Raw genomic sequence first — 24,225 nt, forward strand, 5'->3', positions numbered from 1 at the left:
TTATCAAATGTACAGCAAAGGAAGGAGGTAGATTTCGTTATTCCGTGTCCCTTTTCGCCATTACGTATGACATTCACTTTCGCTTCTTTCTGTTTCCTATCTAAGAAAACTGAATCCAGGAAGAGCAAATCTAGTGGCTAAGGGGCATGGAATGTCATTGCGTATCTGTTGGTTAAAGACGAGGTAGTTAAGTGGCCCGTGGTCTTTATGGTTAACGTATTGGTGTGTCGATGGCACTCAGATGGTTTTCTTGTGTGTGCGCCCCCATCCCATGTTGGAAGCCATAAACAGCTGTAAAATGCCACATGCTCTCAGCGTTCTGTTCACAACCACGTGGTCACACAGTAATGTGCTGCATCAATACACGGCACTAACATCAGACTTTATACCCGGAATTTTTCCTTATCATAAAATTTCGAACAATGCGCTTGGAGTTAAATCTCCTGTGTTTAGTCCTCTTGTTCCTATGTCAAATTGCTGCCCGTAGACAACTGTTTATTCAATTTATAATGTGGATCTATTTGATATGAGTCTCTATTAAATACGGCTTGCAATTTGGCATATTCGAACTTTTCCTCCTCCCTAGAGAGTGCTCCGTATACTTAAAGATGTTCACAAACTATACCCAATTCCTTCATTTTATTTTTTTTTCTTTTTGTTAGGTTTTTAAGATAATAGTTTTCGCTGAATATCTTGTAGATACTTTCTCGTGTTTCCTTCCGGGATGGTATGTACGGCAAGTCCTTTTCCAAGTTCACTTATTGGTTACTCCATGCTTCTTCAGAATTCCCAATTCCTCACTTTTGACATCTAAGACAGATTTCCAACTTTCTGAACTAAGTCAGGCTAATTACTGCGATGGTCGTTAACTTCTTGAAATTACAGATAATTTAAATTGATTATGTCATATTTTCGCTACTGATAACACTTTGCATCTTGTTTTTCCCAAAACCGCGACTGAATAATGACTTGATTAATGTTGATGATGTTTTGTCGCCATTGTTACGATGAATCAAGAAGAAAGTATTTTGATAAATTTAACCGCAAAAGTTACGGCTTAATTATCCGTATCGTATTAATTATAATTTTTCAAGTTTGCTGGTTCAGAGCCTCAGTTGAGTTGCTGACTTCTAATGGAAAACGCTTCCATTAGGACTGATTAAGTGAGTTTGAATAAGTTATGTAGAGTAACGAATAGTTCAGTGGGGTTCATTTTTATAATAATCTAGTGGCGTGAATCTTTAATTCGGATATTATTTATTTGTAAGAGATATAGAAATAGAAGATATCCACTTTAAAAAAGATGTGATTTTCGTGTAAGATGACGTGACAAGATTTTCCAACTATGCAAATAGATTGTTTGAGCTTGATATTGCTCCCTCAATTGGGATTCAGGGACCCAGGACCCGTGAGTTCTTATTCTTATCTTTTCAGTGCATACACTACGTTGATGTCTAGACATTTTAGTACTTCTGTAAAACTTTAGTAATGATATTCTATATAAATGGATCCCTCACGTTATAAAAATAAAAATGTCAGTTGTGGGTTATGGAATAGATAGTGGTCACTACTTTCGTAACATCATATGGGATGATCATGATCAAATTTGGAATCTAATCTTTTTTCCTAGTCATTTTCTTATGGTGAGAATACATTCAGGAGTTTTGTTGAAATTACATCTAATAGTACTGAAGGCCGTTTTTTGTAGACGAGCCTGCACTAATTTGTGCAGTTCATAAAATGTACTTGCTCAAAAGAAATAGAAATTTGTGTGTACCAACCTCAAAATTTCCAAACTTTATTGCTACTGAGACGTTAACAATGCTTCGGATACGGACTGACCGCAGTGTTACGACTTTTGATTATCAATAATGGTTTAAAATTGGTTTTGGAATATGCGCACGCTACTCGAGAACGATATCGAGGGACCTCAGGGGATACTCACTTTCTCCAATTCGAGCGGAAATTTCAACCACATAAGCGGGACATTCTGGACCTAACCGAAGTAGGATGTTGGGACTCTGGAGAGTACTTAACTTCCTTTTGCCACACTAATGACAACATGCTTCTGACCCCTGGAAAGCTAAGTTTGCTTCTGCGGCTATTGCGAGGTGCGGTTTTGGCAACTGTAGCAATAATGGTGAGAAGTTCCTGAATTTCTGCAGCTTCTATCGCCTCATCATTGGTAGCGCTTTTTTCGAGCGCAGAGCTTGTCATAACGTCATGTGAGTTTCAACTATCTGACACCATATGAACCACCAGATTGGCCACTTTACGATCAGCAGTAAATTTAGGAGTTGACTTCTGGTTGAGGCACTGACATTGGCCTCAAAAGGGATTACCATGATGGTCGCTAACTTTCGACTTCATGTGGCGTTGCCACTTCTCCAAGGTTTGTATGATCCTGGCAGTCGAAGAACTATCTTACTGATCGAACTGCAGATACCTGCCTGAAAATATCCGTGAACATTGGGCCGCTATCAAAAATTTCTTTCTTCAGTGCTGCGAATGGGCGTCACAAGTTTGGGCAGACTGCGAATCGTGGAAGTGGATCGATGAACGGAGGGGATTGAAGGCTTTATTCATTCGACCGGTATCCGGTCTAGACCTGCCTTAATAAGGAACTCCAGACATTCCGGCTTTGCGCCGAGGTACACCAATTCAATATCCCTAAAAGCTGCCTGGCGTCCTGAACTACGCCATCGCTCCATCTTAGACAGGTTCTGCCTCGTCTTCTTTTTCTACCATAGATTTTGCCCTTATACACTTTCCTGGCTGGATCATCCTCATCCATACGGATTAAGTGACCCGCCCACCGTAACCTATTGAGCCGGATCTTATCCACAACCGGACGGTCATGGTATCGCTCATAGATTTGGTCGTTACGTAGGCTACGGAATCGTCCATCCTCATGTAGGGGGCCAAAAATTCTCCGGAGGATTCTTCTCTCGAACATGGCTTAGAGTTCGCAATTTTTCTTGCTAAGAACTCAAGTCTTCGAGGAATACATGAGGACTGGCAAGATCATAGTCTTGTACAGTAAAACTTTTGACCCTATGGTGAGACGTTTCGAGCAAAACAGTTTTTGTAAGCTGAAATAGTTTCTGTTGGCTGACAATAACCGTGCGCGGATTTCATCATCGTAGCTGTTATCGGTTGCGATTTTCGACCCTAGATAGGAAAAATTATCAACGGTCTCAAAGTTGAAGTCTCCTATCTTTATTCTTCCCGTTTGGCCAGTGCGGTTTGATGTTGTTGGTTGGTTGGTTTTCGGTGCTGACGTAGCTTGGCCCAACTTGCAGGTCGATAGGGAACGGACCAAAAGTCGACCGGAACTGCGATGACTTTATATACCAGATGGTGAGAAACTCGTTACTCCATCCGTATTATCGTTACAATGGAATCTAAACGAGCCGACCCTATTACCGAATGGGTGTAAAGCCAAAGAAGGAGAAAAAGAGAAATGCCGGTGTACGACTTCGTAATGTTAATCAATCGCGGAGGTATTTCACTCTGGTTCTTTTTTTTGGATTTATCCGCTTTGCAGTTGTTGGCAACATGCATCATTGTTTTCGTGGCTTCGTGTGCTTTATCTGCTTTACTCGCATCCTCCATTGAAAGACCTTCCTGCTTACTGGCATTCTGCACATATCTGAAAGATTTGTTCATTCCTGCTGTATCTCTCTTTTGACTTCACCTCTCCTTTTTGAAAGCATGTCTTGCGTCCTCTGTGCGACCTTTCTTTCTTCGAAGACGTTTTTCACTTCCTTGACACATATCTACCGATTCCTAATTGCTTTGACTATGTTTGTACTTAGAAAATAGTCGCTGACCGTTTCGTCTACGGCAGGGGGAAAACATCAGGAGTCGGGAGCAGGAGCAGGGAAAGTAGCTGCAGGTGGACGAAATGTTGAGCTGAGGTAGCGTCTGATGAGTTGCCTTTACCTTAGACGAAATAGTCAGTCATTCTTTTGTGTGGGTAGTTAGCTCAAAAATAGGGGTCCGTGGACCATATACGAAGTTCCTTCCTAATTGGCCCAGCCCGACATCAACTGGATTAGGATTTCCTGAATTTTCAAGCAAAGTATGTTTTATGTCGTCTGGTAAGGTAACCCGAATAATCTTTCATGAATTCAGACAGCTCATGCATTTTCCCTCTAAGTAAGGCGAAAGCTGATTCGATCCCTGTTTTTCAGATTGCCTTTCTGTTGTGAGGTGTGTTTGGCATGCTCGTTCATATTTGCTGGCGCGCCAAGCTGATTCTCACCATTGGCTGCTTCCGAGATCAAGGTTGATGCCAGCATGGTCGCTCTAATTTCAATTTTCGTAATATTTTCTGTGTTGGTGGAAATTATAGTATTAGATGCATACAGTTGTTGTGCAATCAACCACTGAAGCGCTACAGTCCAAGAATGTTGGAACTGGTCTAGCCTATCTAGTCAGAAAAGACTGATCTATTATAATTGTTACGAAACTTCAGCTGGCAGTATGTGAATTGGATGTTGGATGGTAGAATCGGCGAAATAGATGAGAACAACAAGGGTGCTCCTCAACCGAGCTCTAAGGTTTGATTCAGCCATACAGCTTCTGGCTCTGGCATGCAAAGTAGTTTTACGGAAGCAACTGAAATGGACATTTAAATTGTTCTATAGATACAAATCTGCAGGTCCGGATGGTATTATTCCTGCTCTAGTAATAGATCCCTGGGGTTACAAATTCGGAATATATAGACCATGCTTGGCTAGTACGCTTATATTCCAACTAGCTGGCGTGATGTGAAGGTAATATTTATTCCCAAACCTGATCAGTCTAACTTACTTTCTGCTAAAGGGACTGGAAAGACTAGTAGATTGGTTCATAAATGATAGATAGATGGTTGAGTGGCTTCATTATAGGCAACCTGCCTACTAGAAACGCAAATCCACGGAGGCAGCACTCCATGAACTAACGAAAAACATTGAGAAGGCAATGTCCGATAAAAAATACGTCTTAGGTGCATTTATGGACATCGAAGGTGCCTTCAATTATACCCCATTGGCGGTGATTTGTAACGAGGAAAGACAGCATGGAATCAATCCGCTGTTAATTAGTTGGATCAGAAGTGGGGAAGAGTGTCTTAGGGGTTGCCCAAAGGTCTTCGCACAAGCATTTGGGGATGATCTAGCGGTAATAATTATCGGCAAGTTTGCTGGCACAGTATGTCACCGCCTGAAAGCAACACTGCATGTAATCCACAGTTGGTGTCTCCACAATAGACTGACGGTGAACGCTTGAAGACTGGACTAGTTATGTTCACTGGGGACTTCAGATGGGGCAGCTACATGCTACCCACCTTAGCAGGGGCGGAAATCCAGCTGGTACCTGTCAAATACTTGGGACTGCATCTCGACCCCAAGTTAACGTGGAAGTACCATATCCAGAAACAATATCAGAAATCCTGCAGATTGCTCTGGTGCTATAGGACTGCGATAGGTAAGACCTGGGGATTCATTGGATGTATACATCCATAATAAAACCCATTTTGGTATATGCATGCATCGACTGGTGACTGAGACTGACCTTTGCAGATTCAGAGGCTCTGTTGCCTAAGTATTACAGGAGCAATGAGTAGTACGCCGACCGTGGGACTCGAAGTTATTCTAAATTTCTCCTAATCCATTTGGAGGTGAAATGGATAGCAGCTAACGACGCATATAGGCTTGATACTATTGGCGTCTGGAAAGGTAGCCAATCATACGGTCATGCACCAATCTGGGAATTTCTTGGCAAACATCAGGTGCCTCTGAAGCCCGCCGATCATATGGTTTCCAGATTCACCTTCGAGAAGACATACTCCGCAGTAATTACCAAAATAGAAATTTGGTCGATAAATGGTCACGAATTTTTTGGGATTCCAGACTTAATAATATTCACTGACGGGTCAGTCATGGAAAACGGGCCGGGCGCAGGGGTGCTCTCGGGAAATCCGATTATGGAACCCGCTCGACGACCATATTCTAGGTAGAGATATATGTCATTTTATTGGCAGCAGAATAATGTTTGAGGTAAAAATTGAAGGGTCGCGTCATTCAAATCTGTTCCGGCAGTCGGGCAGCATTATCAGCATTTAACAGCAATGGCATATCACGCCAGTTGGTCTGGAGTTGTCGTCAGGTGCTGCTGACATAGACCAACTGAACAATTCATTCCTGATATGGATGCCAGGGCAATCGAACATCGCTCTTAATAAGGAAACTGACAGACTGGCTTGCCAAGGTTCTGAATCCACAATGGTCGGGTCAGAACCAGCTTTTGGCATCCGGCCATCTACTGTCAAGTCTTCTTTGAGGGAGGGAATGCAAGGATTGGAGAAATTTGAACTTTTTCCGGGCGGGCGAAAATATTTATGAAGGAACCTGAGGCCGGTCTCTTAAGAAGTGGGACATGAAAACCCTAGTAGGGCTTTTAACGGGACACTGCCTCTTAAACTAGCACATGGAAAAAAAATTGCAGTCGTGGTCTCGGCCATATGCAGCCAATGCGAGGAGGAAGAAGAGAAGGCCCAGCACTTCGTATGTTCAGACGAAGATACTTTGGTAAGGTTTTCTTCAAAGAAGAGTCTGCGTATTCTCTGTCTGTGGAGAATGATTTCAGATTCTCGAAAGCGTCGGCGAGAGGCCGATGAATAGATGATCTCCAGAGATAGTACAAGCAAAGCCTTGAGTGCTTTGGGCTGCGGCTCCTTCCGCTAAACTAAATTAACTAACTATGTGCTTTGGATACACTTACAATGAGTGGACCGATCTTATGTTGAGTTTACGGGGAGGTTTCCCACATTTGCGAAAGAGGAACCTACACTGTTTTCTTAAAATATAGTCATGTGATCTCTTCTTTTATTTGAGCCACTATTCTATCCAGTAGCGGGGTTGGCTCGTTTAGATTTGATTCGTCAATTTTTCTGTCATAGGCTTACCTCGTATAAAATTAATGAATATGAATAATCGTAATAATTTTGCAGTCCCACAGGAGCTCAAACCACATTTATGGAAAAAATTGTTACTACAGTTTAGCGTTGCCAATTTTTTCCTAGGTTGTGCTGGATATAACGCTTTATAGGTTCAAAGTAATCGCTAATTGATATATCAACCCCGCTCGCGAATTACAATCTTACAGACTTCAGGGCCTACTTCCGTTAATCCAAAAAGAAGGAACTGAATGTAGGGGTGATTGGATTTAATTTTCAACTATCAATCTTATGTTCAACTCCACGTAGATAAAAGCGAATACGAAAAATTACATGTCTAGCGCAGATAAGAGTCTATTAAGAAGATACCGGGAAGGCGCGTATCCGAATTCACTTATAGTTCATTCAGGTTTCCATTTAGTAACACAAATTGAAACATATAAAACATGGGCTTAGCAGAATTAATTGCCCGATCAGTTGGCAGATTTTGCTGTTTCATTGTTGATTAGTTTTGTATTAGAAGCGCCGCTTGGAAGATATAAAAGGGAGTCCTAAATCAGAATGTAGTCAATCCGATCATTAAAATGAAAGGTTTCGCAATTCTAACCTTAGCTGTGCTCTTAGCAGAAGTGTACTGTCAGTTCGATACCCATCAGTGGGACAACAGGAGCACCATTGTTCATCTTTTTGAGTGGAAGTGGGATGACATCGCTGATGAATGCGAACGCTTCTTAGCCCCGAAAGGATATGGCGGAGTTCAGGTATGGGGAGCATCCTCAAAATATTCATCAACAGTCAACGAAAAATTGTATTCATCAGGTTTCACCCGTAAGTGAGAATATCGTTGCCGTATTCCGACCTTGGTGGGAGCGCTATCAACCAATTTCCTATAATTTGGTCACCCGTTCTGGAAACGAAGAACAATTCGCTAACATGGTGAAGCGTTGTAATGCTGTTGGCGTAAGGATTTACGTTGATGTCGTTTTGAACCACATGGCTGCCGATAGTAAATATCCCGTGGGAACTGGAGGAACCACTGCTCATCCAGCGAGTAAGAGCTTCCCCGGTGTACCATACGATTCGCTTGACTTCCACCCTACTTGCTCTATCGAGGACTATCTAGATGTTTTCCAAATCAGGGACTGTGAATTGGTTGGGCTCAAAGATCTGGATCATAGTAAGGCATGGGTTCGCGACAGAATTGTTGAGTTTCTCAATCACTTGGTTGATCTGGGTGTTGCTGGATTTCGCGTTGATGGCGCCAAACATATGTGGCCTAGGGATTTGGCGGTATGTCTGGGAATCGGAGAGTGAAAATCCATATCATCAAGAAATTATTCCATTACCATTCTAGGTTATCTACTCCAGAATTAAGAATTTGAACACTGACTTCGGCTACCCTCCCAACTCAAGACCATTTATTTTCCAAGAAGTTGTTGATCTGGGTGTTGAGGCTATTTCCAGAGACGAATACACTGATTTGGGAGTAGTCACTGAATTCAGATTTTCCAGAGAACTTGGTCGTGTATTCCAAGGATTAAATCCAATGGCATGGTTAGTGAGCTGGGGACCTGATTGGGGGCTAATGCCATCAGACCGCGCCTTGGTATTTGTTGACAATCATGTCAATCAACGAGATGGAAGAGATGTTTTGACCTATAAGACTTCAAAACAATACAAAATGGCTACGGCATTTAAGTTGGCCCATCCTTATGGTATCAGTCGCATCATGAGTTCTTATGATTTCTGTAACGAGGACGAGGCTCCACCAACCAATGATGGCGGAAATACCATTCTATCACCAAAAATTAATGACGATAATACTTGCGGAAATGGATGGATCTGTGAACATCGTTGGAGACAAATTTACAACATGGTCGGATTTAAGAATACTGTCCATGGTACTGATTTGAATGATTGGTGGGATAATGGAAACAATCAGATATCCTTTTGCCGTGGAAGGAGTGGTTTTATTGCTTTCAATTTGGATGATTATGATTTGGATGAAATCTTGCAAACATGTCTCTCACCTGGAACTTATTGTGATGTCATCTCAGGATCGAAGGTTGCTGGAAAGTGTACGGGAAAGGAAGTTGAAGTTTACGGTGATGGATGGGCTAACATCATCATTGGGGCTGACGAATATGATGGTATTTTGGCTATCCATAAGGACGCGAAATTGTAAATACTTTGAATGTACGGAGGCTTCAAATGTAATCTTGAATTTCTCAATAGATTTAATTTATTTCGAGTCCTCTTGTGGTGTGGGATTGTAAGAACGTTCACCTTTAGTTGGCCAAAATGGAGGTATAACTCAGCCCTTGACATTCAAAAGTTTGTACTGAACTTTCTGGGATGGTTGAAAGGTGCGCAGGTCAATTATGGCTCAACATTGATCCAAGATAAACCCCTACTTCCTCCTTTGTATTTTCTTTTAAGCCGTTTTTTATACACTAATAAAGATATACTGATTCTTTCGGTTTATTCGATTTGAATATTTTTTTCCAGTTATAGGAATGACTGGCGCCACAAGTTGAGTAATTGGTTCAAGCAAGATTGGGCTTCCACTACGATTTGTCCTCCAAACTTCACATAATATATCAAACACCAAAATCTCGATATCAATCTCTGTCTCTTGGACGCTCAGCACTCACCACGCCACAACAACAAAAATTACGACGACACAATCGGCAATAGCCGAGATTTTAAAGAAATTGAAGTAATTCTATTACGACGGTCACCTACTGTAAAAGTTGCAAGGCCTACTGGGAGGCGGTTAGTAGTGAAAAAAGGAGCGACACCGTGGACAGTAAGTCGACCAAAAAAGAGAGGCGCCATCGAGCTTGAGGTCGGAGAAAAGATGGCAACTCTGAGTTATGTGATACTTTCTTTGTGGGTGAAAAGATTGTCGAACTCGTGGAAACGCATGTCATCTCATCAAAGGAGACGGTCCTCATCCGAAAGATAAGGAGGGATGAGGAAGAAAGTCGTGTAGCCTTTAGTGCGGGGTGGCTTTATGGAAAATGAAAGCTTCTACCGTCGTCCAGCGAAACATCATCAAGAGTTCGTTTTGAGAATGAAGGGGGTCCTAAGTCCGCATCAACTTGATGCAGGACCGGACCAATTGGAGAGCAACTTACTCCCTCTTTTCTGGTCCACGCACCCCTTGCTTAGGGCTTGCACCCATCATCAAGAGGCAAACCACTGTCAGAGCCGGAACAAAGGAAAATCCTTCACGGAAATGATACGACAAATCCGCAGCATCGCCAAACCAAAAGACGCTGAAATGGACGTTAAATCTACCCGGTAAACTGAACCGACAGGAAGGTCGGGTTTTGCAAAGGGTAGGACAGAAGAATTTTGTGTTACAAGTCTGGCGAGCATGGGCACATAGCGAAAGCTTGCGAGCCGGAGAAATCACGTGCTCCTTGCAAGGACCACAGTATACAGAAAGTAAATGTGGCTCTTGTTCCCGGTTCCGGACGGTGGTAGGTTTTCAAAGAAGAGTTGAAGGAAGTAGTGAAAAGCCAGGAACATCCTGCAAGCGAACATTCATAGGAGTGGAACTGCTCACTACCTGATAGGGCAGGTGGTGGAAGAAAGAAAAGTTGATTTGGGGCTAGATAGAGATAGAAGCTTATCGTCGTGATATGAAGATATATCTGGTGATGCTGCCATCTGGATGAGAGATACGGTTAACTTGCGGGTGCGCCGCCAATGTTGAGGGGATGACTTTGTTTAGGTTCGTCGTGCGGAAGTGACTTTCTTCCGAGTTCGAACACCGAACGATTTTATGTCCACGATTCGGAATAGGCTGGTGGTCTTGGAGGACGAGATTCAAAACACGGGACGGAGAGTTCTAATTGGAGGAAAGTTTAACGCCAGTGCACTCGAATATAATATGCCTCAAGCAAATTCTCGAGGAACCTATATTTTGGGGATGGTCGCCATGACAGGACTTACTGTCCTAAATATCGGTAGCAATTCGACTTTTCGATACCCTGGTTGCGACGGCACCAACCCAGAAGTGACCTTTGTCATGGATTCCCTAGTCTTAGCGTGTAACGATGGGGGTGCTAGCAGATTCACGATCAGTAATCACCAGTACATTTTCCTGGAAAAGACAAATGGCTTATCCCAATGTTCTGTCGATGGGCAAACACTTATTGCGGGGGACATCCGGAAATTTGACGATACTTTCTAAAGAGGGGTAAATAAGCTACAAGACTCGGATGCGGACAGTCAACAGAGAACCTTATCATCGCTAAAAAGAAGACTTCGCAAGGGAAGTTACTTGTGCACTGGTGGACACCTGAAATTGCAGGTCTATGAAGGAGTTGCCTCTGATTTCGTCAAATTGTTCAGCGTGCGAGAGATGAGTAACCCTTAGATCCACAGGATACAAGAGAATGAAAAAGGAAGTACGTTACGAAATCAAAAGTATAAAAGTACGCAGGTGGCAGGAACTAATCGGCGACGTATAAGCTCGGGTATAAGCTGGTTACTGAAAACTTGGTGCTCATTGATCACCCTGTTCCATGGAAGTAGAGAAGATAGAAGAAATCGAAGATGGATGATGCGATTGAAGCAATGGTCCAAGCTGAGACCTTGTTGCTGGTGCTCCTTGTTGCGCCAGATTTAAGAAACGCCTTCAATCCTGTGAGGTTGCGCCTCATGCTCGTGATGTTATAAAATTATTTCCATATTTCAAGCTACCTTCTGCGGATATTGAGGGACTATTTAGATCACGCCCTGCCCTATGAGATCCGTAATGGATAGCGCAAAGTTTAAGTCACACGGGGAATAGTTCAAGGGTCTATTCTTAGTTCAGACCTTTGGAAGGTCTTATACGATAGTCTGCTACGATTCCAGATGCCTGATGAATTAGATCTGGTGTGATACGCGGATGTTGTTGCAGCACTGGTAGCTGTATTCACTGTTGGACACTCTCAGCGCAGACTGGGAATAATGATGCGGTGAGTCAGCTCAGCCATCCGACTGAGTATGGATTCTGCTTAGCTCTGGGAAAACCGAAGGGGTTGTCCTTAGCCAGAAGGGGGTTTCCATAGTTCTCCATATTGAGACCAGCGGTGCCGGTCATGAGGATGTTCACTGTTTAACCAATCAACCTCAGAAATTTTTCAATAGAAACTACGAACTAGTTTGACTCAATTGTTTGCGCTATTTTTTGGATCAAGCTTTCCGCAGTAATGGTGCCCTCATAACCCTGAAATCTCAGTTTTTTTCGGCAAAGTTTTTCTAGGTTTTTGACTATGAATTATTAGATAATAGGACATGACAGAATTTTCTATTTTATTTCTCACACAACTCAAGCTGGTTTTATTTAGGAGCAGTAGTGGAACATAGACTGCACTCAGCCTGCCATTTTTTTTTTAAAAACACCGCATATTTAGTGTATTGTTGAGCAGACGTTTCTACTCTAGCTTAGATTTGCTTCTGCTTTTTAGAAAAGGCTCGATTTGTACGTCAAGCTAACTACTGTAGGCGACAAGTTAGCGAATCCTAAAGTGGTTAGAACACCAGATTTGCGCCCTCTGTCACTGAGCTCTCCAGAGTACAACAATACATGTCAGAAACTTCTTCCCTCGCTTAGGCCCATTATGTTCAGCTTATATCGTTGGAATTCTCGCTCGAGTTGGAGAAAGTGGACATTCTGGAGACCCTGGATACTGTTGTCGAGGAGTGTATGCTCGTTCCAGAAACCATTGATAGGTTTGTTTCTACAGCCATTCATCGTAGCCGTGAGATCATTCCTCATCCGAACTGTTGTTTCTGTTACAGTAGGGTTTCGTAACTTGCAGATTGCTAGCCCACAAATTTCTATTCTATTTCTATTGGTCGCCATTGACGACAAGCAGAGGAAAACTTATCCCATATGAATTCTGAATAGGGATGGCCAAAATGACCAACCAGATTAACAGCAGTCAACGGGAGCAGAGCTATCCCACAAAGCTAGGAAGAAGGTTTGATGTTGCGCATCCACCACCACTTAAGTGCAGTATCTTTGACACTTCTGTTGACCACCGTTTCTACGCCTATGGAAATGTATGTTATTTCAAAAATTTTACTTCTCCTTATTCCGGGGCGTTTTGAGTGCACCAGAATCTAAATGTTAAACAGAGAATATTGCAAGAAGTTAAGAAAGCGTACACGAAGTTAAATTGGAAGATAGGAAATGCAGCGGATTAACCACGCGTCTGTATGCGGCGATCGAGTAGGGAGAATCCGAGCAGAAAGGAAAGGAAAAGAAGTAAAGATCCGAAACACTCTGCCACTTTGAAATATTTCTTCTTGAGTCTATGCCGTTAACAAGTGGATGCAGGCTGGATGTCGCTCTGTTGCCCCCCATGTTGTCTCCTTCATTCTCCTGATCAGGCAAAGAGGTCGTTAGTTCGTTGCCTTACTGAAATTGTTTAACCGACTTATGAGGAACTACCGAAAGGTACTTCACCTCAGCTAATCCTAATTAGCTCACAGATTCATGCATGTTCCGGTATTTTACAATGAACTGCGAACTTGAGGGGGTAATGGGAATAAACCGGCAAAAAACATTCCTATGCCGGTAATGTGGCAGCACAAGTGATCGTAAATCGAGCCTAGAACCCGACGGCACTGCTCGTAAGAAGTTGAAAAAAATAACACACGAAGCAAAAACATTCCTCAATGCTCTTCTCTGAACTGGTGTATATCCACTTCTATTTTCAACACTCCAATTTTCAGAAAATCATCAACCGGGACAAGAAAAAACTCTTTATTTGGTTGATGCATTCTAAACCACCAGGTCATCACCTGGTTATGCGAAATATCCATTTTATGCAAATATTTTTGTGCACACTTAATGTTTTCCCTTTTTCGATATTGGATTGCTAGATCGAATCGCACTCGATTGTATGGTAGCGTTCTAAAGTACTTAGCTAAACTGAAGAAGAAAAAAGGCCAATAAGAATTTCTGTTTCCAAAAGTATATAGATGTATAATTTGTATATAAGATTTTAGGGTAGCAGGAGATTTGAACGTTGATCGATTTTGCATAGAAACTTTAAAGAAAATTGAAAATGCTCATATCAATCGACGGTGCGATGGCTAAGTTGATTGAGCGGCAGCCTCTCAATCTAGTTACCTCGAGTTGGAATCATGGTACGTCATGGACACTTGTCTTTGTGATATTCCCCTGCTGTAGGCTTATCATTTATACAGCATTGAGTGTGATGATAATGAAAGTGAAACACAATCTTGTTGAAAACCAAGTGAGGAAATTTATAACAATAAAAAAATTAGTTGAGATTGGGTAGATGTAGTTAGTTAGTTTGTTTAGATTAGTAGGTGGATCACAGACTTCTGGCAATGGGACCTTTAGTTAGGTCCATTGTACTATACTCTAGTCTCTTGTTTAATGGCCTTCTGCCTACAGGCTTTGATGAATCTGAAAACGTTCCCCAGACACAGAGAATTCGCAGATTCTTCGTTCAAGAAAACTTTACCGAGATATTCATCTAAGATTTGAAGATTTGAGGAGCTTCTGGCTCTCGCCCCACCATTGCGAATCCATGCCCTGGCATCCACATCAGGAATGTGTGGTTCAGTAGACCAAGTTTCAACAGCAACTTTTGGAACAGATTCAAATTGGACGACCACGTTATTTTTGTCCCAAACACTTCTCTGTTGTCAATGAAATGCAATATTTCTCCGCCAAGAATATCATCTTCATTTTGACCAAGAGATTGGGTCAGTTTAACAATCTGACTCTTTGAGTAAACCCTAGGCTCGATCCGTTTTTTATGTCCGAACCGTCGGTGAAGATTATTGTCTTTAATTCCAAAAAATTCCATTTATCAACCATTCTCCTCGGATTACGACGTTCGGTAGGAATGGCATCAAGGCTATATGCATCGTAAGTTGCTTCCCGTTTGCTCTAAACTGATTAGGGGTAAATTTAGGATAACTCCAAGAGCGCAGTCAGCGTAGTTTTCACTGATCCAGTAATATAGTACTTAGACAACCGAGTCTTTACATTTGCGCCAGCAGATTCCTGCAGTAACCAGTTCAAGTTAAGGCCACCAGGTGATGCATGTATACATCAAAATGGGCTTTATTACGCATGTATACATCTAATGAATCCAATTGAGTGAAAGTCTTTGGTTTTACCTATCGCAGTTCCGCAGCATTAGAGAAGTTTGCATTTCTGATATTGTTCCTGGATATGGTGCTTCCACATAAACAGGGAGTCGAGATGCACTCGCGAAATCCTGAAATGACTGTTTGTATCAGTTGGATTACCGTCCCTGTGAGTAGCGTGTAGCTGCTCCACTGGACGTTCGTAGTGAAAATAACTAGTGCAGTCGCTAGCCGCTAGGAATAGCGATAACCGTAAGTTCATTACGGAGGCATCACCTCTAGATTACATGCAGAGTTGCATTCAAGCTGTCATATACTGTGTCCTCAAACTTGCCGATAATTATTACGGCTAGATCGTTTGCAACGAAAAACTTTGTGTCCTCCAGGAACCCTAGCAAGGTGTATTACTAGGAGTGACATCAGCGTGGAGAGAACCCCTTCCTGTGGGCAGCCTCTCAGATATCCTGCTGTAGTATACTTCTGTCGGATCATTGTGGTGCTCAAAGGTGGCAGTGAGGAAGACGGGGCAGCAACCCTGTCGGAGGAGAATTTCCATAGTGGTGGCGCCGGGAGATGCTGTACTCACTTTGGCTTGCCGGCTGTTATGCAGTAGTCGAATGCTCCAAAGGCCTAATCAGGGCGATCAGACCCGAGTTTGCATGGGGACTCATCTGAGGTGGCAAATTGGTCACAAAACCTCAACAGGGGTATACTGGTACCATGGGAACTGGGATAGCTCCTGGACTCTCATACTTCGGGTGAACTCCCTTTGTATGTGAGTACAGCTCGGTTATTTGCGGTAGACCTCCTAGTGGGAGTTTCATGGGGGTTGTTGGTTATGCTCAAGCAAGAAGAGACCTTCGGGCCTCGGCGTGGTGTTGCGTTTCAATACGGGTGCTGTACTCCTTAGTTCGGTAGAGATTTAGGTAGGTCTTGCATCACCAGTGTGAATACTAAGCAATGCACTCGGTATAGACTGATACCGATGTTGCTTGTCTCAGCGGGGCTTTGATTGTGGTCACAAAGTCAATCCGTGTCCTAAGAAGACCGTGGGATTAAGTCTTCCAGACAGATGCTCACGTAACACCCTCGAGGACTTAATTGTCGGATCATTGTGTGGATCTTCTCACCACTCCAGCTGATTGACAGCGGATTGATTTGCATCTATTGAACGAGTTAAAAGCCCATTTCATTCGTTTAAGCGATACTACTTTGCGACCTTGAGCTGAGGTTTTGTATGTTCATTATGAAATGCATTTCAAATAGATAGTATTTCTTCCCTGCTTTCTGTGCACCTCACCCTGGCTTTAAACGCCACCAAACAACCGTGTGCCCCCCGGAGTCTAATGCAGTGCTCGAAAGGTGGCACAGGACGCTGAAGGCCACTATAATGGCCTAAGACGCCCCCCTCTGTCGCAGATCCTACCACTCGTTTTACTTGGTCCCCGGACAGCCAATCGTAAAGAATTTGCTGCAAGTCTGGATCACTGGAGACTCCCCAGTGATCCTGTTCTCGACATCAGGTTTAAACGGTTGTGTCTGTTGCGTCTGTTCAAGGACGCAACCCGCCAACTACGCGCAAACCGTGGCTGGCGTGCACAGGGATCTCGAATCCTGTATGCATGTCTAATTAGGACGGACACTCCTCGGAAGCCACTGGAGCCACCACATTGGTTTGGTGGTTATGAAATCGAAAAAAAGATTTTTGACAGCGAAAATGGTTTGTCGCCACTTCTGCGCCACTTCCTCTTCACTTCAGATGCTGTGGATTAGATACCCCTTCACTGGCCTTAAGAGCTAACACTTGTAACGTGACGGTCCCAAGTCCACAGTAGTGCTGGTAGCACGTTGACTCCCGAACCTTTTCAATGATTTAAAATAAAATATAGGAATGCTTTTGGTAAAGAAACTTCCGGGCCAAACGGCTCTCTTGCTTTGCTATATCAGGGTGGAGGTGATGAAGTTATTCTGGATACCAACGTCAGCACCATTGTGCTCCTTCTCTTGAAGCCAGAGAAAGCACGTTTTAAATCATGGCAACTCAGACAACCCTTAAAGGGCTTGTTGTGCATCCTCCCATATTATTGTTGGAGCAGCAGTACTGCCTGAGTCAATCGTTTTTGCCCACTTTTTCCGAGACAAAAGTTCAAATTAGTTTGTAAACCATTAAGGACGTCTTGTTTGACAGATGGTGCTCTACAAAAAAGGAATAATATTTTTTCAGATTTGAATCTTAGAAGATGCATAGAATAGAATATTCAGTTTTCCCGTTGAGGCTCCACCTTGTTGTTTATCCTAGAAATCAATCCTAAAATGTAACGTTGTAATTTCCTCATAACTAATATCTGGTTTGCGCTGAATATAAGGTTTTATTGTTTTACAGAAACCGCTTATTGGTATATCAATCAGATAAACATCACTTATGCTCTCCTGGCTAATTATGTACTAGTATGGAAACATCATACAATTAGAGACTACTTCCGAGAAATTCCCTACACGAAGAGAAGAAATTGAATTGGGGGATAATTAGATTTAATTTTCATTTATCAATCTTATGTTCGACCCCACGTGGATAAAAGCGAATACGCGTCAATTAGATATTTTGCGCAGATAATAGTTTATTAATAAGATACCGGTGGGGCCAATATCTGGAATCGCGTGTAATCCGTTCAGGTATCTTTTTAGTTACACAAATTGTAACATTGGAAACGTTCGCTTGGCAAAATTAATTGCTTGATCAGTTATCAGGTTTTGTTGTTTTATTATTGATTGGTTTTTCATTAGAAGCGCTGCTGGGAATATATAAAAGGAAGCGTTAAATCCGAATGCAGTCAAACCGATCACCGAAATGAATGGTCTCGCAGTTCTAAGCCTAGCTGCGCTCTTAGCAGGAGTCTATTGTCAGTTCGATACCCATCAGTGGGACAACAGGAACACCATTGTTCATCTTTTTGAGTGGAAGTGGGATGACATCGCTGATGAATGTGAACGCTTCTTAGCCCCGAAAGGATATGGAGGAGTTCAGGTATGGAGACATCACCAAAATAATCTTCAAAAAAATATAAAGAAGACAAATCCATTCTCTAGGTTTCACCCGTGAATGAAAACATCGTTGTCGCCTCCCGACCGTGGTGGGAGCGCTACCAACCAATTTCTTACAAATTGGTCACCCGTTCTGGTAATGAAGAACAATTCGCTAACATGGTGAGGCGTTGTAATGCTGTCGGTGTAAGGATTTACGTTGATGTCGTTTTCAACCACATGGCTGCCGATAGTAGCAATCCTGTGGGAACTGGAGGAACCACTGCTGATCCAGCGAGCAAGAGCTTCCCCGGTGTACCATACAGTTCACTTGACTTCCACCCTACTTGCTCCATCGAAAGCTACGGAGACGTTTTCCAAATCAGAAACTGTGAATTGGTTGGACTCAAGGATCTGGATCATAGTAAGGAGTGGGTTCGCGACAGAATTGTTGATTTTCTCGATCACTTGGTTGATTTGGGAGTTGCTGGATTCCGTGTTGATGCCGCCAAGCACATGTGGCCTGGCGATTTGGCGGTATGTTTGTGAATCGCAAATTGGAAATCCATATAAGCAAAATATTATTTTTATTGTCGTTTTAGGTTATCTACTCCAGAGTTAAGAATTTGAACACTGATTTCGGCTACCCTCCTAACTCACGACCATTCATTGTCCAAGAAGTTATTGATCTTGGTGGAGAGGCTATTTCAAAAGATGAATATACTGGCCTGGGAGCAGTCACTGAATTCAGATTTTCCAGAGAACTTGGTCGTGTATTCCGTGGATACAATCCAATGAAATGGCTCGTTAACTGGGGTCCTGAATGGGGACTAACCCAATCAGATCGCGCTCTCGTGTTTATTGACAACCACGACAATCAACGAGACGGAGGAGACATTCTAACCTATAAGACCTCAAAACAATACAAAATGGCTATCGCTTTTAAATTGGCTCATCCTTATGGTATTACTCGCATCATGAGTTCCTACGATTTCTCTGACAAGGACCAACCTCCACCAACTAATGATGGTGGAAATACCATTCTATCACCGAAAATCAATGAAGATGGTACTTGCGGAAATGGATGGGTCTGTGAACATCGTTGGAGACAAATTTACAACATGGTCGGATTTAAGAATGCTGTCCGTGGTACTGGCTTGAATGATTGGTGGGATAATGGAAACTACCAGATCGCTTTCTGCCGAGGAGGAAGTGGCTTCATTGCTTTCAATTTGGAGAGTTATGATTTGAATCAAACTTTCCAAACATGTCTCTCACCCGGAACTTATTGCGATGTGATCTCGGGATCGAAGATTGATGGTAAATGTACTGGAAAGAAAGTTGAAGTTGGCAATTATGGATGGGCTAACATCTACATTGGGGCTAGCGAAAATGATGGTGTTTTGGCTATCCATAAGGATGCGAAATTGTAAATACTTTGAATACACGGACTCTTGAAAAGTAATCTTGAGCTTTTAAATAGATTTAATTAATTTCCCTATTGTGGGGGTGTTATAGAAAAGACTGCCTTCAGTTGACTTCTGTTAACCCGGAAGACAGAGGCACAATTTACTCCTTTGAATTAAAAATTTGAAGGAAAACTCGTTGGGATGGGGTGTATGAGAATGGGGACGATATGCAGACTGAAAGAATATAATTCTGTGTCATCCCCACTGTACCCTTTCAATTACTGAGATCTGGGTGTTTTAACGGGCAGTCCGTCGAACGGGTTTCTTCACTACCCTACCAGCCTGCAAGATGCCGCTGTTGAGTACAAGGCCTTAATAATTGCTTGGGTGTCATTCAGAACGGCTATGTTACACTTGGGGCCCACATCATATTCCAGCCATCGACAGGCTACCAGTCTCGCCAGTTTTTTTTTTGTGCTTCTGCGCATCTTGAGAGACGGTACAATTTAGACACACTCAGTCTATCTAATATACCGTTCCACAGACCATCTTTGACCCGTCGGTGAAAAACACTGGCATAGCGTTGCAACAAGCCGTTGGTCTTCCACTTAGCCCTGGTTTGAAATTTCACATTGAAGTTTCTCGTGAAGTTCGGGTTGGTTGTGGCATAGCCCATGGAGAATTCCCTGAGTTCCCTAGGTACTTTCTCTAGGATATTCCTGGGCCCGTATGGCTTCACTGTCCATTGCACGCTGCAAGGTATTTAATGTAGAGATCTGGGAAGAGGAGGAAATTGCGGAGCCCCGGCACAAGCGGTTTTTTGAATCCTATTATGTTTTGTTCAACGCAATAGACACGTACGTTAAGATAGGACATACCTCGGCTGTGTACATCCAGAGAAGCATATTCGCCCGAACACCCTGTTTCACGCGCATATTCCATGTGGGTCTCGAATTGAGTAATGAAGTCAGGTAGCCTGTTTGCACGCGGCGAGGTTTTATCCGAAGGTTGTGTCAAGGCAAATACAAGTGGCCGATAGTCAGTGTGAATTACGAAATAACGATGTACTAGTCTGCGCTGAAAAAGTCTTAGAACCGCATAAACTTCTAAGAACTAGCGGTCGTAAGTTGAGTATTGCAGTTCATACTTCAAGAGCTTCCAGGAGAAAAAACCCAGCGGAACTTTCACTCCTTGATATCCCTGTTGGCCTCATGTCGGACCAGTGGCGATGTCGGGAGCATTCTTGCGAAATGTCAATGTCTGGATCAGTGATAAAAATGCAGAAGTAACGGTTGTAAAGATGCCCTGCTTGCAGCATTCAAATGGAGCTTCAGTGTCAAGTGGCCAATTTAATGCGGCATTCTTCGCAGAAAAACCCTTCAGAAGTTCATGAAACGGCGCCTGGTGCTCGGCGTTGTGTAGAATGCAGCAACGGTAATTCAATGGCATTTCAAGGACGCATCTAACCTGTAAAGAGTTAACTGGCTTAGAAAACTCCAAGGTAGCTTCTGTTTTTGGCGCTGTTGGTCGAAAGCCTCTCTCGCTGACGTAATAATCGGCACAGACTAGCTCTCGTAGGTTAATTTGACTTTTACCTCAGTTGGACTGGAGCTTTGATGCATGGAGTACCTTAATGAGCTGCTGGAGATATGATAAATGGTTTTTGTGGTTTCCAAAGAAAAGTAAGGTATTGTCCTGATAAACACGGACGAGGGGCAGGTTTAGAATTTCCCGTATTGTTTGAGTTGCATTATAGAGTCCAACCGGCACGCACAAATCTAGACCGAAAGGCTTGTTGTTTGATTGATGGATGAGGTCGGGTAATTGATACAGTGCCCGCCCATTGTCGATGACGGAGGACACTGAGCTATTAGCGTCCTGAAGTAGATTGTGGGGTGTGTAAGCAGTGAGCTGACGATAGTCTTCAGTGCTGTGCCAGCCGCCGTATTCCTTGGTTACCATGTGAAAAGGTGGTATTTATGAAGTTGTCGAGCAGCTGCCTGCAAGTCGCGCTGATGGGACCCGCTGGGATTGCTGGAGTCGGCCAAGCATTGATTTAGTGAACACCTGGAAGGGAATCTGGCGTGCTGCTGGTGAATGCGCTGATGTTGTTGTCTTGGAGATGTCGAGTTCGGAAATCAATGATTAGGACATGACGATGGAGTGCGCTTGTTCCCAAAATAGCAACTTGGACGTCGGTAATGACGAAATGCCATTGAAGAAGTCAGTGTAGCCCGATGTCTAGTGTTAGCTGTTGTGTGCCGAAGGTGGTAATAAGCGTGCTGTTAGCTACTTGCAGCACGAGACTTTGTGTCTGAAGAAACTTGCTGACGAGGTGCTTTTGAATGATGGACGAGGTGGAATCGGAATGCACCAAGGAGCGGGTTTAAATGTTGCGATACGATACTTTGAGGCGTTTTCACGGGGTATGGCGTCTAGCGCGGGACTGAAGAACGCTCCACCGGAAGACGGTCTTTTCGTCCGTGAAACTGTTACTAAAGTCATGCAGACTCTGGGACCTAACTAATGAACCTCATCGGCTACAGCAGCAAGTTTGTCAAGTGTCTGGTTCTTGATAAGAACAAGCATGGGGCGTATGTTCTGCAATTGCAAATTCAGTCATTTGACCCGGAGAACATCGTCGCTGACTCGCGATCATGTGAGTGACCGCATTTGGCAAAGTAGCTGCGATGGTCGCCTGTCTTCAAGCTTGACACACGACAGTAGCTTGTGCAGGTGTACTTCCGGTGAGTCGATGAAGCAAGGGCCATATACAGGAACCTTGGGGATGTCGAAATCAAGTAATGGGATGATTAGGTGGTACTTGGTCGATCCAATCACAGATTTGAAATTGCGAAAAGGCCAGAGCTCGGGGTTCGTACACCAGAAAGCTGGTAGGTTAACCTCCGGGAGGGCGGAACTACTACTGAACTTCCTGCTAGTTGGAGGTCGGAAATTGCTTATTCTATGATAATTATTCAAGCAGCGCGGAAACTCCACGTCTGTATTGCTTGTCGAGGAGCGAGAATTCGTTTAAGCCGTGCGGTCAATGGTGGCAGCGAGCAATAGCAAGGCTCCTGGTGTGCTGCAAAAATTCGCTTTCGCTATCTTGGTATTTCCTCATCTAACTTTATGGTATAGCCTCCGCATACTACGCCCTATTTAATATGAGGAAAGGAATTAGACACCACATTGGATCTCATTTACCATGATCCCAAATGCACTAAACTTCTTACAGAGGTCAAATAAATTTGACTCAGATGTTAACATCAGTGCTTCAGATTGTTATCGGCTTCGCTCTCAGAAGGAGGGAGAGGGTATTGAGATAAGGAGGAGGTGACGAAGTAACGAACCTGGATCCCTTCAGGCGAATTGACAAATCAGTACGCTCTCCACACTTAGGGCGATCAGGTATCAATTGTGGCAAAGACTGCAGAAAGCATAAAGAGGAGCAGAAAAAGAACGCAGCATGTTGGCGTAAAGTTTCTAACCCCAAAAAAAGTGGAGATGTTTAAAATAGCCAGCAACGGAGGCTGTGCAACCCCTGGATTTTAAATCGGGTTTGCGAATGAAAGAACAAAATTAGAAGCAAATGGTTGGACAGCTGGGAAGCCAAAGAAATAGGCTGAATAAAAGAAGGCCCCCCCGGATGCGATTGTTGTCCAGAGTAAAGATAACTTCTCTTACGCTGGCCAAAAATCAGTAGAATACACAAGAAGCTTTAGACGAAGCAAGATGAAAGGACACCCGACTACCAGCACTTGGTTGGTAGATCCTTAGGTTACGATGAGACAATTGATCTATGACATAGCCCGCGGAGACCTTGACGGGATTGCGACGCAGGAGGACACATGGGGGGACTTGATGTGTCAACTTCAATTTCCAAACGATAGTGTGAATGCCGTAAAGAACTTGCCCAAAAAGAGTACCCAATGACTGCAAGCAAGAATAAATTCCCAAGGCGCGCATGATGAGCTGCTGGAGGGAGTTAGGTATGACAATCCGTGAGAGTAAACGGAAAACTGTGCAGAGACGTCCACATCAAGCTGTGATGCATTATTGTAATCGAAAGAGGGTATCCCCTAAAAAAATATTCCAATTATAACAAAGGATAAGGTTAGTATTGCCTGCGAAAAGTCAGCGACTAAAAGAACACCCGGGCTGGATAGAACGTGGCTTAGAAGGTGACGATAAAAGCAGGATTGGAGTGGTTCATTTCAAGTTTTAATACTTGTTTGCAAAGGTGCGATTAAGTGGAAAAAGCACGGAAAGGTGGCAAAAAGCAACCCACCCGGTGAGCCATCGACATACCATCCCATTTGTTTACTGTTTCCTAAAGCGGTTAGAGCACATTTTGTGAAACTGGCTGCTCCCAATTGTTGAGGAAGGAGGGGATATGTCCACACAACAGCAAGGTTTTTGCTCGATTAACAGTGGATACTATCAACGCAATTGTCAATCTGACAGATGTAGCATTGCAGGTATAAGGTTTCAGTTCGGTACCAAAAAATAAGGCGTTGTCATTACTCTCGATGTGAGGAACGCTTTAAATTTAGTTCAGTGGCAACACGTTATAAGATCCCTAAGTCAGCTGAATGCGCCTACATATATTTAGCTAATCAACAGGAACTATTGAAAGCTCCTCTATACCAACGTAGGTCCAATTTTGCTAACCGACGGAGCACCTCAAGGATCATTACTTGGTTCATTACTCCG

The 24,225-nt window shown here is 43.3% G+C and overlaps 3 protein-coding genes across 6 annotated transcripts in view; 2 read left to right on the forward strand and 1 right to left on the reverse strand.

Annotated features, from left to right (window-relative positions):
• The window catches only part of LOC119653887 (protein kinase C, brain isozyme), a 536,905-nt gene that overhangs the window by 110,618 nt on the left and 402,062 nt on the right, over positions 1 to 24,225 (reverse strand). The gene's annotated exons all lie outside the window — the stretch shown is intronic.
• LOC119653889 (alpha-amylase A-like) lies at positions 1,016 to 19,565 on the forward strand. 2 transcript variants are annotated; one of them, XM_038059011.1, is made up of 4 exons: positions 1,016 to 1,163; positions 17,864 to 18,104; positions 18,167 to 18,637; positions 18,703 to 19,565. In XM_038059011.1, exons 2-4 carry the CDS (start codon positions 17,928 to 17,930, stop codon positions 19,531 to 19,533), a joined length of 1,479 nt encoding a protein of 492 aa, XP_037914939.1. In that variant the 5' UTR covers positions 1,016 to 1,163; positions 17,864 to 17,927; the 3' UTR covers positions 19,534 to 19,565. The 2 variants fall into 2 exon arrangements, with proteins under 2 accessions (XP_037914939.1, XP_037914940.1); XM_038059012.1 differs by lacking the exon at positions 1,016 to 1,163 and adding an exon at positions 17,594 to 17,752.
• Positions 7,490 to 9,567, forward strand: LOC119653888 (alpha-amylase A-like). 2 transcript variants are annotated; one of them, XM_038059009.1, is made up of 4 exons: positions 7,490 to 7,704; positions 7,763 to 8,233; positions 8,298 to 9,124; positions 9,179 to 9,567. In XM_038059009.1, exons 1-4 carry the CDS (start codon positions 7,528 to 7,530, stop codon positions 9,435 to 9,437), a joined length of 1,734 nt encoding a protein of 577 aa, XP_037914937.1. In that variant the 5' UTR covers positions 7,490 to 7,527; the 3' UTR covers positions 9,438 to 9,567. The 2 variants fall into 2 exon arrangements, with proteins under 2 accessions (XP_037914937.1, XP_037914938.1); XM_038059010.1 differs by having other exon boundaries at positions 7,497 to 7,704; positions 8,298 to 9,306.

The sequence above is a fragment of the Hermetia illucens genome, chromosome 4 (assembly GCF_905115235.1).
Source record: "Hermetia illucens chromosome 4, iHerIll2.2.curated.20191125, whole genome shotgun sequence".
Classification (NCBI taxonomy): domain Eukaryota; kingdom Metazoa; phylum Arthropoda; class Insecta; order Diptera; family Stratiomyidae; genus Hermetia; species Hermetia illucens.